The sequence below is a fragment of the Coregonus clupeaformis genome, chromosome 21, assembly GCF_020615455.1.
Source record: "Coregonus clupeaformis isolate EN_2021a chromosome 21, ASM2061545v1, whole genome shotgun sequence".
In the NCBI taxonomy this organism is placed as follows: domain Eukaryota; kingdom Metazoa; phylum Chordata; class Actinopteri; order Salmoniformes; family Salmonidae; genus Coregonus; species Coregonus clupeaformis.
In genome coordinates, this window is record NC_059212.1 from 20,088,524 (window position 1) to 20,103,131 (window position 14,608).

General features: G+C 42.2%; 1 protein-coding gene across 1 annotated transcript in view; it reads right to left on the bottom strand.

Moving 5' to 3' along the window:
- LOC121535041 (lysine-specific demethylase 4A) overlaps window positions 1-14,338 on the bottom strand; it is a 28,213-nt gene extending 13,875 nt beyond the window's left edge. The window contains exons 1-13 of the mRNA XM_041841723.2: window positions 13,918-14,338; window positions 9,596-9,752; window positions 9,307-9,482; window positions 8,856-8,970; window positions 8,365-8,558; window positions 8,089-8,138; window positions 7,887-7,990; window positions 7,643-7,780; window positions 5,377-5,600; window positions 5,092-5,249; window positions 3,965-4,629; window positions 3,476-3,731; window positions 217-395 (exon numbers count right to left, since the gene is read on the bottom strand). Of these exons, the coding sequence (XP_041697657.2) occupies window positions 217-395; window positions 3,476-3,731; window positions 3,965-4,629; window positions 5,092-5,249; window positions 5,377-5,600; window positions 7,643-7,780; window positions 7,887-7,990; window positions 8,089-8,138; window positions 8,365-8,558; window positions 8,856-8,970; window positions 9,307-9,482; window positions 9,596-9,736 (2,400 nt within the window). The 5' untranslated portion in view covers window positions 9,737-9,752; window positions 13,918-14,338. The remainder of the gene's footprint in view (window positions 1-216; window positions 396-3,475; window positions 3,732-3,964; window positions 4,630-5,091; window positions 5,250-5,376; window positions 5,601-7,642; window positions 7,781-7,886; window positions 7,991-8,088; window positions 8,139-8,364; window positions 8,559-8,855; window positions 8,971-9,306; window positions 9,483-9,595; window positions 9,753-13,917) is intronic.
- Window positions 14,339-14,608: the final 270 nt, after the last annotated feature.

Below are 14,608 nucleotides of genomic sequence, written 5' to 3' on the forward strand. Positions count from 1 at the left end.
CACGTATTAGTAGCGTTAAATAGTCGTTTATATGAATGTTATTGTGCTGACCTGGACTTGTTGGCTGAATGGTTTCAGTGAATCAAAATTGTAAAAACTAAAATGTTTTGGACCTCATTATTATGTTTTGCGTTATCAGTCAAATAAAAACCTTGTTTGGGTGCCTATGAACAACAGCTGAACTGTAGTTGAAGCAAGACAGTGGAGTTCTCTTACCTGGTCATATGTGTGGAAAAGCAGGCAGATGGAGCAGTAGGGGGCCTGCAGGCCCATGAGTTTGTTGTATTCCCTCTCCGCCTGGGGGTTGTAAGGTCTGCTCTGCCACAGCTGGGCCAGGGGCTTGGCCCACTCCTCCTTCTCCTCTGGTTCATCCTCCATGTCCACACACAGTTCATCTGCAGGAGAGAAAGATAGGGATAGAGAGAGAGAGAGAGATGGAAGAGGGAGGTTAAGAGAAACGAGAACAGGGCTCTGAATATGTACAGAACTTCCATTCAAATCAGGGCTTGACATTAGCTTTTTTTTTTTACCACTTATCCTTCGGACAAGTAGAACAGATTTTTTACTTGTCCAAAAGCTCAAGTCACATGTCCAAAAATAGAAAAATGGTCTGTAACACAATTTTTACACCATTGTATGATGCAAGGCACCACTTTACTAATTAAAATGCATTACTATCTTTTTTACCATAGAGAATCAGACACACATTTTGGCTACATTCTGCCTTTGCATATTCAAGCCTGTCTCAAAATACAACACTGCCCCTTTAAGGCTCTCCTGGAGGATGGTTGGCCACCCTTGGTAGCCTATAAAATATTGCAACCTTACAATTACAACCAAATACTTTTGTACATGTCTACGGTCCAAAACAGACTCTGGGACGACAGATCCAAAATTCATACAACCACTGCACATTACAATTTTTTTTAAAGCAATGAGGCTGATGCAACAGAACAGACCGTTTAGCTTAAAATATTGATAAAGTTTTACTTCTTCATATTATAAGCACAACAATGCGCACATGGCTATAGGCTATTTACGTATGTTCCAAAATGCAATTAGCGGGAAAACACTGTTCTCAAAAGCACACCGCACGCGTGAGGAGTTTCATGTGACAGAGATGAAAATATCCGTTAGAAATTAAGAAAGGGGTGATCTAAAGATGTATCAACTAGTAAGGGTTACTGATATGACTAGGATTATGCCTTTGGCTGCTGGACAATAAAATAATGTTGATTTGAAAACCAATAGAACAACTGGTTTCAAAGGCATTTTAAGTGTTAATAAAAAATCCCCTTAACATTTCTATGGTCGTATTTTGGCCAGGCTACTTATAAATTGACATAAAATGTCCATGTTTTAAACAATTAAGTTTATGGTTAAATAGTTTCAAAATACTGACTGCCTCCGCTCAGATTCAAGGTGGGTGATGTGCGGTGCGCAGCAGGCACTGTCCTTCACTCTCCGGTCTTGTGACCATTTGATCTGAACGAACCGTGCCTCAAGTACGGTGCATTCGGAAAGTATTCAGACCCCTTGACTTTTTCCAAAAAAAAATCACATTACAGCCTTATTCTAAAATGTATTAAATTATTTGTTTTCCTCATCCATCGACACAATACCCCATAATGACATAGCGAAGAACTGGTTTTTAGAATATTTTGCAAATGCATAACAAATAAAAACAGAAATACCTTATTTACATAAGTATTCAGACCCTTTGCTATGAGACTCGACATTGAGCTCAGGTGCATCCTGTTTCCATTGATCATACTTGAGATGTTTTTACAACTTGGAGTCCACCTGTGGTCAATTCAATTGATTGGACATGATTTGGAAAGGCACACACCTGTCTATATAAGGTCCCACAGCTGACAGTGCATGTCAGAGCAAAAACCAAGCCATGAGGTCAAAGGAATTGTCCGTAGAGCTCCAAGACAGGATTGTGTCGAGGCACAGATCTGGGGAAGGGTACCAAAACATTTCCGCAGCATTGAAGATCCCCAAGAACACAGAGGCCACCAACATTCTTAAATGGAAGAAGTTTGGAACTACCAAGACTCTTCCTAGAGCCCGATGGTCACTCTGACAGAGCTCCGGAGTTCCTCTGTGGAGATGGGAGAACCTTCCAGAAGGACAACCATCTCTGCAGCACTCTACCAATCAGGCCTTTATGGTAGAGTGGCCAGACGGAAGCCACTCCCCAGTAAAAAGGCACATGACAGCCCGCTTGGGGTTTGCCAAAAGTCACCTAAAGACTCTCAGACCATGAGAAACAAGATTCTCTGGTGTGATGAAACCAAGATTGCACTCTTTGGCCTGAATGCCAAGCGTCACGTCTTGAGGAAACCTGGCACCATCCCTACGGTGAACCATGGTAGTGGCAGCATCATGCTGTGGTGATGTTTTTCAGCGGCAGGGACTGGGAGGCTAGTCAGGATCAAGGGAAATATGAACGGAGCAAAGTACAGAGAGATCCTTGATGAAAACCTGCTCCAGAGCGCTCAGGACCTCAGACTTGGGCAAAGGTTCACCTTCCAACAGGACAACGACCCTAAGCACACAGCCAAGAGAACGCAGGAGTGGCTTCGGGACAAGTCTCTGAATGTCCTTGAGTGGCCCAGCCAGAGCCCGGAATTGAACCCGATCGAACATCTCTGGAGAGACCTGAAAATAGCTGTGCAGCGACGCTCCCCATCCTACCTGACAGAGCTTGAGAGGATCTGCAGAGAAGAATTGGAGAAACTCCCCAAATACAGGTGTGCCAAGCTTGTAGCGTCATACCCAAGAAGACTCAAGGCTGTAATCGCTGCCAAAGGTGCTTCAACAAAGTACTGAGTAAAAGGTCTGAATACTTATGTAAATGTGATATTTCCGGGGTTGTTGTTTTTTACATTTGCAAAAATGTAAAAAACAACATTGTTATTATGGGGTATTTTGTGTAGATTGATGAGGGGAAAAAACAATAAGGCTGTAATGTAACAAAATGTGGAAAAAGTTAAGTCTGAATACTTTCCAAATGCACTGTATGTCGTCAGAATCAAGCTTGTGGATAACATTAAGTATCCTTCATTATATTTGTCAAACATGACTGACCTTTAGCCTATATTTCTGTCATTAAAAGTCTTATTAAAGTTTGGCTACATTTTATGGCACCTCCCTCATGTCAGCATCGGTTTGGATGAGGCTGTCGACAATACGCATCACCTACACTTTGACATGTAGGCTTTTTTATTATGTATATGAAAAACAGATTTGAATATTATTTAAATGTTGGTCTCACTGATCCAATTCTGATTGGAGTAATTGTTTGATATTGTGATGTGTGAATTTTTTTACTTGTCCATTCGGACAACTTAAATCTTCTTGTCCAACATATTTTTTTTTTTTTTTACTTGTCCCCTAGTGAATGTCGAGCCTCGCAAATGGTTGCTTGTTATAAAAGTCCATGACGGCACTACAACCAGGTACTCACCGTCATCACTGGAGCTTTCCCTGGTCCTGAGTAGTGGGTGCTGTTTGGGCAGCTTGCGGAGGAGAGGATGCGGTTTACTCTTGCATTCCGTCTGCTTACTTGAACTTGACTGCGTCTGCTTACTCTGACTTGAGTCCGTCTGCTTACTTGGACTTAAGTTTGTCAGCTTACTTGGACGTAAGATTGTTGGCTTATTTGGACATAAGTTTGTCTGCTTCATTAAAGTTAACTCCGCCTGCACAGGGGAAAGACATTGCTGTGGAAAGAGAGAAAGAGGAAGGAAGAGGATGAGTAACCATCAGCTGGCTCGTGTCGTTCTAATGGCATTTTCTACTGTATGGCAAGTGTGGAAACATCAATGTCACATTTTCATTTTTAACATATTCACCTCTAATATCAGTCTCTACTATCATCACAAACTACACTACAAACTTATAACCAAACAGTAATAACTGCTAAAGATAACGCCATGAAAGAGGGCAAACAAACCTTCCGCCTGTCCCTTCGGACCTCCGCCTCAACCCTTTTGGCTGCCCTGTTGTGTGCTTGGGTCTGAACGGGCTCTGGACTGCTAGGGGATCTGGCTTCGGACCTCTCCTCCCAAGCCTGGGCCTCGCCAGGATGCTGCCGCCACTTATCGAGGCCTTGGGTCTGGACTTTGGTTTCAACCTGTTCTCCCTTACAGGGACTCTGTGCTTCGGCCTGGTTCTGCTCTCCTTTGGTAGATGGGACATGGGACTCCTGCTGCTCGGCCTTGACTTGGGCCTGGGGCTTGGGCTTGAGTTGCAGGTGGGGTTGGAGGTGCCGTGGCAGGTGCTCCCTGGCGTAACTGTGCACATGGAGGTGGGTGTGGTGAATCTGCTGCTGGTTCTCGCGGGCGTAGCTGTGGACCTGCAGGGCCTCCTTAGGGCTCTGGGTCTTATGAAAGAGCAGGCTGGCCACCCCTAGCTTTCTGATCGGATGGGTGGAGGGGCCGGTCCTGGCTGGAGGAGCCACTCCTGGAAGGTGCCCGTTTCTGTGCGACTGGGGTTGAGCCAAAATGGCTGCCGCATGATTGCTGGTGGAGGGGATTGTGACTTTTTGCGGAGCAGGGCTTCTGCTGCTGTTGCCCTGCATAGGGTCTGTCTTTACATTAGGGAGGTCCCTCAAGGTGACTGAAATACAAACATGGAGAAGCAATGGGGATATCATTTCCAAGTATCAGAGTCCCACTGTGAATCAGTGATGCAGATCTATTTACTACAATACTCAGATTTTTAACTTTAAAATGTATACCAAACAAAAACCACTGATTTCAAAGTTTAACAAACCATAGAACTCTATGCACAAGGACTAACTTTAACAGTCTCAGCGAAATTCCTTTACAGGTGAATAGCCCTAATACAAACACAAAAGAGGCCTAGATTCAAACAATTTGACATTTGGTGGCAGCGGTGGGATTTGAACACAAGCCTCCAAAGGCGCTGACATGATACTTTTTCATGTTACCTCTGATTTGTACTAATGTATCATACCATGCATCATCTGTGTAGAATTTTCATATAATTGCACAGGTTTTAAATTGTGAAAATAAGTGATGAGGTAGAAAGGCACAGCCTTACTGTCAGTGAGATTACCTGTATCTTCGCAGTCCTCTGCTCCCGTGCCCTGAGTGGAGAGGCCTAGTCTGGCTTTCTTTCCATACTCCTCGTCCTCTTCTTCATCTTTAGGGACCACCTCGTCAGGTACATCCAGACACACCCGGTGCCTCTTGGTCCCTATCCTCTGTGTGGGGCTGATGGGCCACAAAACATCAAAGTTTAATAGATTTTCATGTCAAGCATTTTAGAATGGGAATTTAAAACCATAAAACAAAACAAAATCTGCTCTACCGACATAAAAATGAACAGATCTCTTCTGACCTCTTTCTCTCCCCCTCCGTGTTGAGCTCCTCCACACAGGGCTCATGGGAGATGCAGTCCTTCCCCTGATCCTCCTCCAGGAACTCCTTGGCCTCTGGGGTGGGTTGTGAGTGGTCAATGGACCCTGTGTCCTGCCCTGCCAGCCACTGCTCGTAGCGGTCCGGCTGGTACTTCTTCACAAACAGGTCCATGGAGATCTTCACCATATCCTTCCTGCACGAACACTGGAGGAAAGAGGTAGGAAGTATAAGTGCTAGGGAAGTAATCATGCCCCCAAAGAATGAAGGTTAAACAACCACTAAAGTAAAACTAAGGTCAGTCTGATAGAGCTTTATGAGACAGTATTGATGATAAAAGGACCGTCTTTTCCCAGTTTCCCTCATTTACCATATATATGCCACAATGTTCCTACTATAGCATCCCTTGATAATGATATTAATGTACAAGGTTGTTTAAAGGTGCTACACATAGAATCTCTGAATTTGTCCCCTATGTGGAAGGTAGGTGAATTGCAACAGCACTAGGCTGCATTCAAAACTAAATCTCCCCCTCCCCCTCCCCCGTATCCCATTTCCCAGTAACATGTCAGAGACTCGTGCTTGAGCCTTTTACTTTTGGTCCACCAGCCTCAAACACCTGTAAAAACTACACTGAACAAAAATATAAAACGCAACATGTAAAGTGTTGGTCCCATGTTTCATGAGCTGAAATAAAAGATCCCGTAAATTTACCATCTGCACAAAAAGCTTTTTCTCTCAAATTCTGTGCACAAATTTGTTTACATCCCTGTTAGTGAGGATTTCTCCTTTGCCAAGATAATCCATCCACCTGACAGGTGTGGCATATCAAGAAGCTGATTAAACAGCATGACCATTACACAGGTGCACCTTGTGCTAGGGACAATAGAAGGCCACTCTAAAATGTGCAGTTTTGTCACAACACAATACCACAGATGTCTCAAATGTTGAGGGAGCGTGCCATTGGCATGCTGACTGCAGAAAGGTCCACAAGAACTGTTGCCAGAGAATGTAATGTTCATTTCTCTACCATAAGCCACCTCCAACGTCGTTTTAGAGAATTTGGCAGTACGTCCAACTAGACTCACAACCGGAGACCACGTGTAACAACGCCAGCCCAGGACCTCCACATCCGGCTTCTTCACCTATGGAACCATCTGAGACCAGCCACCCGGACAGCTGATGAAACTGTGGGTTTGCACAACCGAATAATTTCTGCACAAACTAAGCTACAGACAACAAACACAATTGTATTTTATCGATGGCAATTTGAATGCACAGAGATACCGTGACAACATCCTGAGGCCCATTGTCATGCCATTCATCCGCCGCCATCAGCTCATGTTTCAGCCTGATAATGCACGGCCCCATGTCGCAAGGATCTGTACACAATTCCTGGAAGCTGAAAATTTCCCAGGTCTTCCATGGCCTGCATACTCACCAGACATGTCACTCATTGAGCATGTTTGGGATGCTCTGGATCGACGTGTATGACAAAGTGTTCCAGTTCCCACCAATATCCAGCAACTTCACACAGCCATTGAAGAGGAGTGGGACAACATTCCAGAGGCCACAATCAACAGCCTGATCAGCTCTATGCGAAGGAGATGTGTCGCGCTGCCTGAGGCAAATGCTGGTCACACCAGATTTCTGATCCAGGCCACTACTTTTTTTTTTTAAGGTATCTGTGACCAACATATGCATATCTGTATTCCCAGTCATGTGAAATGCATAGATTAGGGCCTAATGAATTGATTTCAACTGACTGATTTCCTTATAAGAACTGTAACTCTGTAAAATCTTTGAAATTGTTGCATGTTGAGTTTATATTTTTGTTCAGTGTATATTTTTGGTTATTGAAAAGATATTTAACAATGATTCTCTACACTATTCAGTGCTTGTTTTCTCACATACATTGAACTTGAGCGAACAGTGTAGAATTTTTGCAACCAGGAAATGACAGAGCTATTTCTACATTGGCCGCTTGCCCTGGTTTCCACTAGATAACACAGCCACAGCTTTCCCATTTTTATAAAATAAACCGGGCCCAGCGGGAGAAATCAATAGGCGAATATCACAGCCAATCACAACACTGGCGGGTAAGTAATACTGTGAAACACTATCGTTACACTATTACTGCAGATATAATTAAAATGTTCTGAAATTAAAATGCAAAACCAAAAAGAAATCCTATGTATAGCACCTTTAAAGGAGGAACACTGAAATACATTTGTTTTTCAAATCCTTACCAGTATGGCTTGCTTTCCATACTCAATCCATCTTTCAGTTGCAAAGTTGGTGGACTCTGCACAGTTATAGCCATGGTTAAATCCGGCGTGGTAGCTATAGGGAAACGTCACCATGAACTCACCCGGCTCCTGAGTGATCTGGAAAACAAATAGGAAATAGCAATGATATACTATACCCTGTGTAAAGCTTTATATATCAGCATAAGAGTTTTTGACATCACACATTGTATTAGGCTAGTATTACTTTCTCAAATGGAATGCCATATTTCCTCAATATGGAGGGAGAGATGAGGGTCATCTTGTGCCTCAGGAAGGCTTCGCAATTTTGGTGGCTTCCAGGGAAAAACCCTGCAAGGGAACAGCAGAAAACAGTGCGTTGGATTAATGCTTGTTAAAAATCAGTTGTTCTAACAGCCTCAAACTTCACACATGATCATGCCTCTCACCTTGAGCCAAGCGCTCCATTCTTTTCCCATGCTCTGGAGGAACACAGTACCTGTGAGGATATCAGACTGTCAATAATCAGTTATCACCTGTTATAACAGAGACATTACAATAGTTGCCATTTATTTTACTTGTTGAGTGTTGTTCCGATAATGACAAAGAGTCCCCAAACTGCACTCCCATTACCATCATCAGTATGTCGATGCTTAATAACATGGCTCTTATACACACACAACTACCGGTAAATCTATTATGTGAGTAATAGTGTAGTTAGTTACCAGGACTTGGGCGCTCCAAAGTGGAGGTAGTTGATGCTGTAGAGGTCCATGTCCTCGGTGTGCCAGGCGAAGGTGGTCTTCCACATGCCAAAGTACAGGTAGGGCGTGTTCACCCCCTCGATGGTTATACCACTCTCGTGCTCCACCGTGTCCAGGATGGTGTTCAGTTTGCCGATGTTCCAATCTGTCACATCCTGGAGAGAAAGATAGAATAATGTAACTATTGTCGCTGGAGATTTAGCATCATCATCGATGCATTGAAACAAAACCATTGCAGCCTTGTAGATTTGTTGTGAATTAAAAGTGTGGGTGCAACACATGACTGAGAGAAACACTTACAAGTAATCTACACAACCGTCCGTCTACACAACCACAAAACACCTCACTCTCATCAGCCAACATCCTTATAACTAGGAACAATAACAACATGTCAACATTGTAAACACCATAGAATATTAAAAACAACCCAGAGGGGATTCGTTATTACTCACAGGGTCATAGAGAGTTCCGTTCACATCGGCCCCGTAGATGGGCGGGTTAAAGGTCACGTTCTTCCAGTACTTCCTCTCCAGCTCCTCAAAGTCGGCATAGCGAGGACTGCAGAACCTATGATGGGGAAAAAATAAACAGGGCCAATCGGTACTGCTGATTATAAATGATCAAGTTTTTTAATGAGTGCCTGTAAAGCCACAGCCTGTCAAAATCTTGAGAAACAATAAATAATAATACTTACATGATCATACAAACCCCAACTTTCAACCATGTTATTAACTTTTGTAGCTGTATAATTTCCTCAATCATATAGCATGTCCACAGAGTGGCTTTCCCAATCACAGACCAATTCACAAAGTCTTCATACAAGAGGAAACATACAGAATTGCTTATTCATACACTATGTTTAGTATGTTACAGATGTTACAGTGTTGGTGCAGTCAGACTCACTTGTCGCTGTTGGTCGTCTTGCGGAACTCTCGGACGGTCATGGGCTTCTTCTGGATGTTGTACTGGGTGAACAGACCTGACTGGCCCGTCACGACCTGCTGGATGGGAGCTGGGATCACCAAGTCATCTATATCGTCATAGGACTTCCTGGGTTTCCAATCCTTCGGTGGCACGATCTATAAAAACATAACATTTTAGTACCACAAAGTTACAGTTCTGAAAGCAGGTATAGGTAATACAAATCAGAAAATAATCTTCACAAGGCAGAAGGGGTTGTGTCGTTGCTTACTTTAGCCAGACCAGCTTTGTGTGCTCCCTGGGACTCCATGTATGCGATATAGCGGCTGAAGTTCTGAAACTCCTCAGCAGTGGGGTGAAAGGTCATGATCCCTTTGGAGCTGGGAGTCTGCGGCCCCGAATCGGACGCCATCCTAAATAGAATGGCCCTGCAGATCCGAATTCAACAAGATTCAATATCACAAGAATAGCGACAGTTTAACAACAGTAGTCCGTGAGCATGCATACTATTGATAATACTAAGGATGTCCATTGGGGAAGAAAAAATTATAATAATCAGTGGTGACTGGGTGGCCAGGTGGTAGCAAAACATATGTGTGATGCATAATATTGCCAAAATGCTGGTTGATGACCCAGTCACAGCCCACTGTTAGGCTACTGAGTGTTTACAATGTGTTGGTCGGTTGTAAATAGCTATGTAAACAACAGGATAAAATAATTCGGTCGAAGTTGATATAGTCCTTTGTTTCATGCATGTACCCATAGAGATCCTATTAAATTACTAGAAGGGCTATGTCATAATCCCTCAAAGTTCCAGAATGGGGTGAAAATGGCAGCCATATTGGTCAGGGAGAAATCGAAACCAGTCTAATTGGAATGAATTGCAGTAGAGGCATAATCCTGATTTTACTTATGCAGGAAAATAAAAGGCATGTGATATCAAAAATTGTGTAATAGAATTATTGTCAATCTAAAATATTGTCATATAATTATAAATACAGTTTATACAGGTTTTATACCAATGTTCTGTATAATAGCCTCTAAAATATATGTAAACAGACATTATTGTTTTCTTGGAATGCTGTGTAAAGGAAATTTTACTTTGTGCATCTTGTCTTTGGTGTCATAAACAATCCTTGGTTCCTGCCTGTGCCTGGTAAGGATATGAGGGGGGGTCGTTATGACCTCCTCCTTTAGACTAGTTGGCAGAACGCCCAGAATATGTTCTTTAAGTTAAGATAGGAGACGGTGCCAGACATGCCGGAACCAACCCTATGAACTATGACTATGTAACGTGTCTGTAACCAGCATATAAGGGAACTAAACGGGACTGCCCCGTTAGAGCTTCTGACAGACGTTCACTATGCTGCATTACGTTTGTTGGAACCTCTCCAGCGCACTGACAATAAACAATGATTCATTTAATATTGACTTTGAGTGTCCCTGTGTAAGAATTTCCACGACAGCTGTTTGTGCTATTATATGATACGATATCAGTACTTGTTGTCATAAGTCCTATCATCAACTGATTTCAGCCAGTGTATGGCTGTGGATTGACTGAATTGTTTGAATGGAATGTTGGCATATTGTCAGTTAATTTGAAAAATATATGGAATAACGCCTGTAAAACTGTCTTGCTAGCTAGCTAACAAACATACATTGCAGATATATTCTTAAAACGCCCACACCAGTAGAAATCCACTTTTGAGGTGAAAGACGATGTCCAGAGCTTACCCACGTTGCACAACAATGTCAGTCAATAAGTCATCGTTTTAGTCAAAGTATGACCTCTTCGTGCAAATTCGTGCCAATGATGTGACTTTTCCTATTAAATGACGTGTAAATAATTTTGTCTCTGTTTCATTTATGGGCTGGGTTTCATTTGAATGGTACCACCCACCAGCATGGCATTGTTTATTAATCAGAAAGACCTGCAAAATTCACATGTCGTGACTGAGCTGAGCAATATAATAGATAATCTTTGGCTACAGCAAAGATGGTGAATAATTAAGTCATAATCCCAGAGAAGCCGGTGTTTGATGGATATACTGGCACGGGTGTTGTTAGGCCCTCGACTTCATCTTGGGCCGGCAAACAGTGCCAATATACAGTTGAAGTCGGAAGTTTACATACACTTAGGTTGGAGTCATTAAAACTCATTTTTCAACCACTCCACAAATTTCTTGTTAACAAACTATAGTTTTGGCAAGTCGGTTAGGACATCTACTTTGTGCATGACACAAGTCATTTTTCCAAAGATTGTTTACAGACAGATTATTTCACAATTCCAGTGGGTCAGAAGTTTACATACACTAAGTTGACTGTGCCTTTAAACAGCTTGGAAAATTCCAGAAAATGATGTCATGGCTTTAGAAGCTTCTGATAGGCTAATTGACATCATTTGAGTCAATTGGAGGTGTACCTGTGGATGTATTTCAAGGCCTACCTTCAAACTCAGTGCCTCTTTGCTTGACATCATGGAAAAATCAAAAGAAATCAGCCAAGACCTCAGAAAAGTAATTGTAGACCTCCACAAGTCTGGTTCATCCATGGGAGCAATTTCCAAACGCCTGAAGGTACCACGTTCATCTGTACAAACAATAGTACGCAGGTATAAACACCTTGGGACCACGCAGCCACCATACCGCTCAGGAAGGAGACACGTTCTGTCTCCTAGAGATGAACGTACTTTGGTGCGAAAAGTGCAAATCAATCCCAGAACAACAGCAAAGGACATTGTGAAGATGCTGGAGGAAACAGGTACAAAAGTATATATATCCACAGTAAAACGAGTCCTATATCGACATAACCTGAAAGGCCGCTCAGCAAGGAAGAAGCCACTTCTCCAAAACCGCCATAAAAAAGCCAGACTACGGTTTGCAACTGCACATGGGGACATAGATCGTACTTTTTGGAGAAATGTCCTCTGGTCTGATGAAACAAAAATAGAACTGTTTGGCCATAATGACCATCGTTATGTTTGGAGGAAAAAGGGGCAACATCTCAAGCAACATCTCAAGACATCAGTCAGGAAGTTAAAGCTTGGTCGCAAATGGGTCTTCCAAATGGACAATGACCACAAGCATACTTCCAAAGTTGTGGCAAAAATGGCTTAAGGACAACAAAGTCAAGGTATTGGAGTGGCCATCACAAAGCCCTGACCTCAATCCTATAGAAAATGTGTGGCCAGAACTGAAAAAGTGTGTGCGAGCAAGGAGGCCTACAAACCTGGCTCAGTTACGCCAGCTCTGTCAGGAGAAATGGGCCAAAATTCACCCAACTTATTGTGGGAAGGTTGCGGAAGGCTACCCGAAACGTTTGACCCAAGTTAAACAATTTAAAGGCATTGCTACCGAATACTAATTGCGTGTATGTAAACTTCTGAACCACTGGGAATGTGATGAAAGAAATAAAAGCTTAAATAAATCATTCTCTCTACTATTATACTGACATTCCACATTCTTAAAATAAAGTGGTGATCCTAACTGACCAAAGACAGGGAATTTTTACTAGGATTAAATGTCAGGAATTGTGAAAAACTGCGTTTAAATGTATTTGGCTAATGTGTATGTAAAATTTCTGAATATGTATTAGCAGCCTGTGAGGTGGACCAATTATTTATATAAACTAGATGACTAACAGGGTGCGCTGTTTTGACACCACCGTGCCTCCATCTTGGCACTCCCCCACCATTGTAAAAAATTATTTGGAAGCTATAGAAATGCATTTATAAAAGTCTACATTTATTTTTGCCACGTTTATTCTATTAGAGCTAATAATAATACAAATATATAAAAACATTTTTCTTAAAGTATACTTTTTTAGAAAGTACTAATGTTACTATCCCCACCACAACAACAAAAATACATGTAATTTTATCCTTATCCTTAAATGAAATACTGTAGAAGTCCATTTATTCCTATGGAGGACTGCTTTTCTGAGGAGTGCCTATATGGCTGACCGGTGGCTACAAAGCCTCTCATTAGCCAATACACAGCATCAGCAATCCAGCAATCCTAAACAAGAATTCATGCTATAGGACTGGAATTACTCAGGCAACTTCCTCTGAGGTGGGCCTTTAAAATTCATTATTTTACACAATATCTCATCACAGCACTGGCCAACCATAGTTGCCCAACTCCCTGACCAAAATGGCGGACATTTATCCCATCATAAGAAGGTTCATGCACATTCTAGTATTCTAATTCCTAATTCTATGCATGTACCAACCTACCTACCAGACCAAAACAAAAGCAGCAACCTGATTGGTCAAGAGCAGCGTCTCTTAAAGTCATGTTCGGCCTACCCTGAAGTGTAGCTAGTTAGCGGCTAACAGCTTATAGCAAATGTTCTAGCCTAATGTTATGCGTGCCATAAACAAGATAAATAATAACACGTCAATAAGAAATCTGATTTTATGCTAACTAAATATCTCGCTAATAATACATAGAAAATAGCTAAGTTAGCGAACTAGTAAGCCATTTTATTGCTAACGTCTGCTAACTAGCTAGCCATTGCAATTTTCAACGACGTGTTCATGATGAACAAGCCACATATGGCGTTAAATTACAACTTTAAAACAAGATAACTTACCAACAATGTTAAATAGCTTCAACCGATAATTATTGGGCAGTTGTTGTCTTGTTATCGATAGTAATTCCGATTTTACCCCGAAGAGAAGGACCTGTCCTCCATTACTACCAGTACGCAAGCGCACGTTCAGATGTTTACCACCGTACGCATAGGTTCAGACGTAGCTAGCAAGCCAATCAGTGAACGATTTTGACGACGTGCAATATCAGCCAATATGTTTTCCAAATAAATACGATTATTACCACTAAACAAATATATAAGAGACAGGGTTAAACAACGACATTATCGTTGGTTAATGCATGGTGGCATCTGAGGTGAAAAGGCTCGTCTCTTGAATGAACACTAACCGTATTCTAAAACGGTATGATACGAATACAGTGAGTAGCCTAACCTAACGTAGCAGACGTAAATTAAACATCTGAAACTTGATCGGCTACATACTGAGGTGCGTTCAGTTCGTTTAAACGTTTGCTACGTTGCGGAACGGTTTGTACTGAACGACCCGTTCCCCCAAAACGTTATTGAACAGACTTGCTCCCGTTTGGTGGGTGTGGCTTGAAGCAACTAGTGACATATTTAAAGGGCATTGGCCGTGCTGACAGCGTTCGCAGAGAGGAAGAGTAATGCCAAAGATTTTTATAACTCAACCAAGATAGACCACAGCCCGTCGTTTCAAATGGGAACAAATGAG